Raw genomic sequence first — 7,046 nt, 5'->3', positions numbered from 1 at the left:
CTTCTCTCCCCACTCATGTGCCGCATTCCATGAGATCCTTACCAGTGGCCTGGCTAAAGGGAATGGGAGCTCTTGCACCTCTGGCAATACCACCTTAAGGACAATGTCAGTAAGGATTGACCTCAGACCTTCGAGACATCACGAGCCCTATTGAGGTGGCCCTTTGCCAGCAGGTCCAGCTTAGGTCCATGAGTTCAAGGGCAGCTTGATACCTGCTGGTTGCTTTTTGCCCAGCTGGACCACCAGCTTGAAGGTGACACGTGCAGGCTGTTGCACACCGTCCTCCAACTCCATTCACCCCCTTATTCCCACCGGCAGCCTCCCCAAAACTGTATCAGAGCACTAACAAGCACCCGCCCCCGCAAAGGTGGGGTGCAGACCCTGGGGCCAGCTCAGGCTGTTGGGGCTCCTCCTCCTCGAGCGATGCAAAGGAGAGCCGGGCAGGACGCGACAGAACAAGGAACTCAGTCATTTTTCCTCGCGGTCTCCAGGAACCACCTACACGCAGCGCGGACCCGAGAGCCACGGACGGACGCCTGCCGTGTCCCGGGGAGCCCCGCCCGCCCCGAGTCCCTCCCGCGGGAAACAGCCGAGCCCGAACCCGCGCCCGAGCCGCTGCCCCGGAAGAGCCGCTCCCGCAGCCCCGCCCCCGAGGGCGTGCCCGGCGCCCGCGCGCCCTATGGCCAATCAGAAAAATCGGCCGCCCTGCGTCAGCGGCACGCGGCGGCGGCGGCGGCTGTTGCTAGGCAGGCCGGCGCGCCTGGCCCAATGGGAGCGGGGCGCTGCGGCCGGGCCGGGGCGCAGGCGGCGGCGGCGGCGGCGGGCGCGGAGCGGTTGGGCGCCGGCGCTCACCATGCCCTACAAGCTGAAGAAGGAGAAGGTGCGGCCCTGGGGGCGGCGGCGGCGCTGGGGGAGCTCCCGCGCGCGGCGCGGCGGCCGACGGATCGCTCCCGCCGCCCCTCCCCGGCGCGGCCTTCCCTCGGCTCAGCCCTCGGGCGGGGGCGCGCGCGGGGCTGTGGCCGGCAGGGGGCGGGGGCGCGGGCGCGGGCGCGGGCGCGCGCCCGCGGCGGGCGGGTCGGGTGGCGCAGGAGGGCGGCGGGGGCGCGCGCGGGCCCGGGGGAGGCGGGCGGGGAGGGCGGGAGGGTGCGAGGGGCGGCCGGCGGCCCCCCCGTACGACCCCGGCCCGGCCCGGCCCGCCCTGCCCTGCGCGCTCCGCCGGCCGCGGGGATGTTCCCGGTGGGGGAGGTACGGCCGCACCCGCGTCCTGGCCCCGCTGCTCCCTTCGCCGGCGGGGTGAGGGCCCGGATCCGCCTCTGCCGCCGCCCAGGGCGGCCGGGCCGGGGCTGTGGATGCCCTGGCACCGCGTATCTCCGATGAGGCCGCGCCCCGGGGAAGGGCTGGGTGGGCACGGGGCCCTGCCACCCGCAGGTGCCCCGCTGGGGTCAGCCTGCGGTGACCGGGACGGGAGATCCTCCTGGGCTTGGGTCCGTGGCCTCTCCCTGGGCCCCAGCTGCCGGGGGAGCCGTTCAGGTTGCCCTTCCCAGGGAGAAAGGGCTGGCAGTGGATGTCCGGAGCAGGGCTTGCTGCAGGAGTGGTCTTGTGGCAGCACACACCTGCGCTCTGCGGAGAGATGCTAAAATTCTGAACAAGGTGAAGTTTTCTCTGAATGTGTTCTCATCCTTTCAGGAGTCTCCAAAGTCTACCAAAAGCACCACAAAGCCTGGCAGCGGCAGCAGCAGCAGCAGCAGCAACAGCAGCAGTAGCGGGAAGGATGGTGGGGCAGAGAATTCAGAGGAGGTAAGGCTTTCAACTTGGGTACAGCAGTGTGCATGTGCAACTCAGCTTTGGGGAGGAATTAAATCTTTCATTTTAGCTGCTTCAAGCTGTTCTACCAGATAACACATGTCACCAGGATCTTAAGAAGTCAAAGAAGGAAAATTGGCCCAAAGGGAGCAATGACTATGGATGAGACTGGATGAGTGTCATACCCTACAGACCTGCAAAAGACATTTGGCACAAAGCTGAGGGCGAGTACTGCTCACAGAGGTGGGCAGGGCATGGCAAATTTGGCTGCAGAAAGGGACAAGCCATGATTATCAAGCCTGACAGATGGGAACAGCTTCCATGCTCCTGTCAGAGCAAAGTGCTATAAACTCTGTTGTCACTTTGTGTCAGAGTGGGAGAGTAGTGAGAAGCAATAGGAAAAGATCTGTTCTTCTGAGGCGTTTTCTGGAGGAGTGAGATTAGGAAGTAATGGATAGGAACACTTGAAAGAATAAAGTGCTAGAGATTAAATGGCTCTCTTTTGGTATAACAGCCTTGTTGCTGAACGCAGCATTCCTCACAAGAAGGCACAGTCCATATTCCCAGATGTGCAGCCTCACTCTCAGTTTGGAAGTTGCCAAGGTAGATATGTTAAAATGACCTCAGCAGAATATGATAGTTTGATAAGATGTCCGTAGAATTAGGGCAAGTTTATGTTCAGTGGAACTTTTCTGGTAGTCTGTCTGGCATTCAGGCAGCGGTTGTGGAATTTGAGAATTGTCTCTGTAGAATGTTATACACATCTCAGGAAGCATGCATGTCTGTGTGGTTTATTTATTTTAATACTGCAATTTGGCAAACAAGCTGTGCCACTTCTATATCCAGAGAAGCTTGTGTGCTCTAGTCTTGTCTGGAATACATTGCACTTGTAATTTGGAGGGTTGGGCATGGGAGACATGTAGGGCTAATGAAGACTAGGAGGAAATGTGTAGTACAGTGGCATGGTTGTAGTCAATGTTTAGAGTCTACTCCAAAGCAGAGATCTGCATTGCAGAGCCTCAGAAAATAACCCTACTATGAGCCACTCAGTTTTGTGCTCATGCCTAACCTGCCATGTGGCCAGCAAGGAATTGGAGGCTTACTTTGTGTGCCTTGGAGTAGGCAGCAGTTTTGTAGATCCTCCATCCTGCCCTTTGCCTCTATCCATTTTGTTCTGTGTACACAGCTGAAAACAGCTTGGTGGGAGAGCTGCCTGTGGACTCCAAGGAAGTGAGAGAACTCCTGCGTTGGCATTATGGGGTCAGACTTACCTTTTATTTATGTGAAGCTCTTTTGCTGAGTTCAAAGCTCTGGAAAGGTGTAGGAAAGCCTGGGTCTTGAATTGGATAGCCGACAAAGCAGGTCACTCTGATGTGCCCATCCGAATCAGCAGTGGGCTGCTCTCCTGGTTACAAGTGTTGCAGTAAGAAGGGAAGAATGTCACATGCTACAAGCTTCCTTCTGTGACCTGAAATGGCATGTAATATTTGCCTGGATGCAGAAGAAACTTAGAAGTGATGTGTCTAAAATTCCCTCCCACAAAACATACCCAGCCACTTCCTCATACTCCAGACGAAATCCAGCCTTCCTTTAAGATGGAAAGCTGGGTCTCCTTTGATCATAGGAACAGAGAGCAAAGCAGAAAGGAGACACCTCTGCAGTGTGTACTGCCACAGGTCTCTTCCTTTCTCTTTTGAGTCTGCAGTGAAGTTTGTTCCTTCTTGGTGCTTTCCTGTCTCTGGAGTACTCTGCTGCAGAATGGAAGAGAGCTCTTTGCTTGATAAGAAGAAATGTATACCAGTTTGAATGCGATTTTCTTGCTCTTCAGGAAACACAGAAAGGTATTTTGACTTTCACATTGTGTGAAGAATTAGGTAATGTGTGCTGGGAGCAAAACTCCTTCCTTATGTCAGAAGCAAGAGGTGGTTTGACTTGTGAAACACTGGGAGTGGTATTGTCTGGTGGGGTTGTTGGGCTGAGCCCAGCCTGGATACCTCTGCTGCCATTGTGAGAGTTTCATGCCCTGTGAATTCCCCTGTGGAGTTATGGTTGGTTGATTGCCTGTTTTAGGGTGAAAATTTGGTGCGCTATAGAGATCTTTCCTTTTTCTTCATATCTCAGTAGATGCTTAATGGGCTTGCATCGGGGGGGGCAGCGTGTGGGCAGCCCTCTTCCAGTTTGTGCTTTCCTCTCTCGCACCGTGCTCCATGGAGCAGGGGAAGGAATCGACTTTAATTTATCCCCGTACCAGAAAGTTGTGACTTACTTTGCAGGCAACTTGTCTGGCTGGTGGGATGAGTAAAGGATGCTGCAGAGCAGCTCTGTTTTGGTGGATCTGGGCAAATGTGATGGACGAGGAGCTCCTATGGGGTTCTCTTTGGAGGGAGATGAAGAGGGTAGGAGTCTGTCCAGAACCCCCTAAGCAAAGTGCTTTGTTCTCTGCAGCAAAGGAGCTTTTAGTGGAGCAGATCTGGAAGGGCTATGTTTTATGTTGATATGTTGAAAAGCAGGCACATCCACAAGGGAAGGCAAGTGTTGGATTCTCTCATAAGTACAGGGGTACTGCAGTGCTCTTAGTTTTACTCCAGGATGAGCATCTATTTGATGGTGAATAGCCAGCAGAGCTTGGCCAGGCCTTGGCTTTGGGGGGGCAGTTTGCTTCTGAAGAGACAAGGAGGAGTGGAGTAGAGCATGAGATCAGGGAGTGGGAAATGAAAGGTATGTTTAATTCGGTCTCTATGGAACATGATGAGTATATGAATGCAGAGAATTTCTGTGTAGCTATTTAAGGAGAAAAAAAAAAATCATGTCAGAGACCAAGGCAGCGTTGAATGAGAGGATGAGAAAGAGTTACTCCTCCTGGCCAGAAAGACTGGGAGAGGCAGCTGGGTGGGGAAGAGAGTTAATGACCTGGAAGTGGGAGCAGGCATTAGCAGCAGTTAAGAGGGGAGTTGCTCTGCAGCCTCAAGGGCAGCTTGGAGCCTTGCTGATGAGATTTGCAGCTCTGGGAGAGGGTGCACCTTTTCAGTAAGCTGCTGTATTTTCATGTTTTGCACATATCTCCATGGGGCTTGTTACTGCAGTACCTGGAGTTCATTATTCAGAGACAGGCATTACAGTGTGTTCATGTTACTTCTGAGGCTGAGAGCCTCATTTTAATAGGGAAGCTGTGTAACAGCAGACAAAGAGAGCAGGTACTGACTTGAGGGATGGGAAAGGAAGAGTCATCTGAGGAGGAGGAGCTGAGAGCAGATCTGGGCTGGGAAGCTTAGCAAGCAGGGGATGCTCAAGGGACCAGTGAGGCAGAAAGGGCTTCCCGAGTGGCGATGCACCCAGCTGCAGTAGGAGTGCCTGCAGAGGTGAGGTCATGCACGGGTAGGGGAGCGCAGGAGAAGCTAGCACAGCTCAGGGTGGCTGGGGGTAGAGGATCTCTGTTCTCTGGGGTGAAGAGGAATGGCACAGAGCAAGCTCAGGGCCTGGGGCTCATTGACTTGTTCAGGCAAGCTCCTAACAAAGAGAAGTGGTGGGAAGCAGTGCTCTCGAGGCAAGGAGCCTGTGTGCAGGAGTTCTAATTTGGTTTCATTTAGGGGTCCTGTTGGCACAAGGAGCTGCTCCACTGCAGTGGGGAAAGTGGGACTGCCCACTGTGCTTGGTGCAAACACCTTTATGCTATTCTCTGGTCACTGCAGCATGTGCAGTGTAACAGTCACAGCAAACAGTGTCCCCCAAGCTGTTGGCTTTGTCACGGTGTGTGAGCCCTGCTTGTCAGAAGGGGGCTGAGCCTGCTCAGGTAGAGAGGTACCTGCATCCATGGAGCAGTTGGCTGGTGTTGGTGTCGGGGAAGGATTCTGTACCTGAAGAGAAAAGCTTTCAGGTTCAGTAGTCTGCTGTGTTTTCAGGCATGGAAACTTCAGAGAAGAAAGTGTTAGGAAAATTAAAATAAACCTTTACTGATTCATGTGGCCGAGGTAGGAGGTGTTGAAGGCAGCAGGACAGCAGGCCTGCCACAGGAAGCACCTCCTGAAAGCAGGGATTCAATTTGATGACAGAAAGTGCCTGTACAAATAGTCCATCATAAATATGTGAGCACTACAGAATATATCTGACCTCTCCAGCCATCAGGTTTTCTCTAGCAATCTCAGTTTTGTGACTTTTGTATGTGTATGACTATTTCTTAAATAGCTGGCAGCTAAACCTGAAGCTATGTTTTGTCTCTCGTCACGTAAGACGTTGAGTACTGTGGACTGTTGAAGACTGGTAGCAAGGACTTTTCCAGCCCCCTGATGCAGGCTGTGTTTACATGGAGTAAACACACCGTGCTCCAAGCATTTGCTTGTGGTGTTTTTGGGTGGGTGAGGAGTACACAGGCATGTACTATCAGCTAGGAGGGCCCATGTGTCCTGCTTCCTTCATTGTTGCCTGGGAGGCCACCGGTGCATCTTATGTTTCTCTCTGTACCATCTTTTCTCTGTGGTGGCTCAGCATTCAGGTTTTTCCCTCCTTCCCCATGGAAGGAGAGTGATGCAGAGTCAAGGACTCCCAAAGGCATCTGGACAACATTTTGAGTGGCTCACACTGCCTTAATACCCAAGTATTCAGGGTGAGGAATGAACTTCTCTGTGTTGGAAGCTGGCCAGCTAGGCTTTGTCCTGACTTAACTGAGCAAAGACCATTCTTTAGGATAAGTTGCCTCCAGTTTGTAGTCTGGGCCTGCTTTGTTTGGCAGACACTGCTGTTTTTATCACAAGCTCATCTGGCTCCCTTCTCTCATCATGGACAACGCTGGTCTGTGAAAGGAATCAAAACAAATGTAAACTGTAGAGAGTTCAAATCCTGTTGTCTCCCCCCACCTTGGCTTGGAGCTGCGCTTGAAACGGAACCAGTCAATATTTCCTTCAAACAGAGCCAGACCAGAACCAAAATTTTTCTGATTTCTCATTCAAAGTAATGGCTTGGGAAAAAAAAAAAAGAAAAATTGATGTTTTGTATTGGGCCCTGTTTTCCACGGGGCGTCTTTGCACTTGCTGTACAGATCCCAATCTGTAGAGCAGCATCTCCTTGCAGACAGCTTTCCCTGTTCCTACCTTGCTGCCTTCCCACATGCTGCAGGTGTAGTAACTCTTGCTCTTGCACTGCAGTGCTGTGCTGCTGCACCTCTTTGGAAACCAGTTCAGGAAAAGGACTGTGCAGAGTAGCTGCAGCTCAGCCAGGAAGAGTCTGGCCCTCTGGAGGATGGAGAGCTC

The 7,046-nt window shown here is 53.5% G+C and overlaps 1 protein-coding gene across 4 annotated transcripts in view; it reads left to right on the top strand.

Moving 5' to 3' along the window:
• The first annotated feature begins 786 nt into the window (after positions 1–786).
• PPP2R5D (protein phosphatase 2 regulatory subunit B'delta) overlaps positions 787–7,046 on the top strand; it is a 27,515-nt gene continuing 21,255 nt past the window's right edge. Inside the window, exons 1-2 of one of the 4 annotated variants that reach the window (XM_014261538.2) lie at positions 787–880; positions 1,687–1,797. In XM_014261538.2, coding sequence (XP_014117013.2) covers positions 854–880; positions 1,687–1,797 — 138 coding nt within the window. In that variant the 5' untranslated portion in view covers positions 787–853. Of the gene's footprint in view, positions 881–1,124; positions 1,294–1,686; positions 1,798–4,754; positions 4,831–7,046 lie in introns of those variants that run through there. The other 3 variants (XM_014261539.2, XM_088052464.1, XM_088052465.1) reach the window with 3 other exon arrangements.

The sequence above is a fragment of the Pseudopodoces humilis genome, chromosome 3 (genome assembly GCF_049639895.1).
Source record: "Pseudopodoces humilis isolate 2021_Gansu_Grassland_sample_001 chromosome 3, ASM4963989v1, whole genome shotgun sequence".
Lineage (NCBI taxonomy): Eukaryota > Metazoa > Chordata > Aves > Passeriformes > Paridae > Pseudopodoces > Pseudopodoces humilis.
This window is presented reverse-complemented; position numbering and strand designations above follow the sequence as displayed.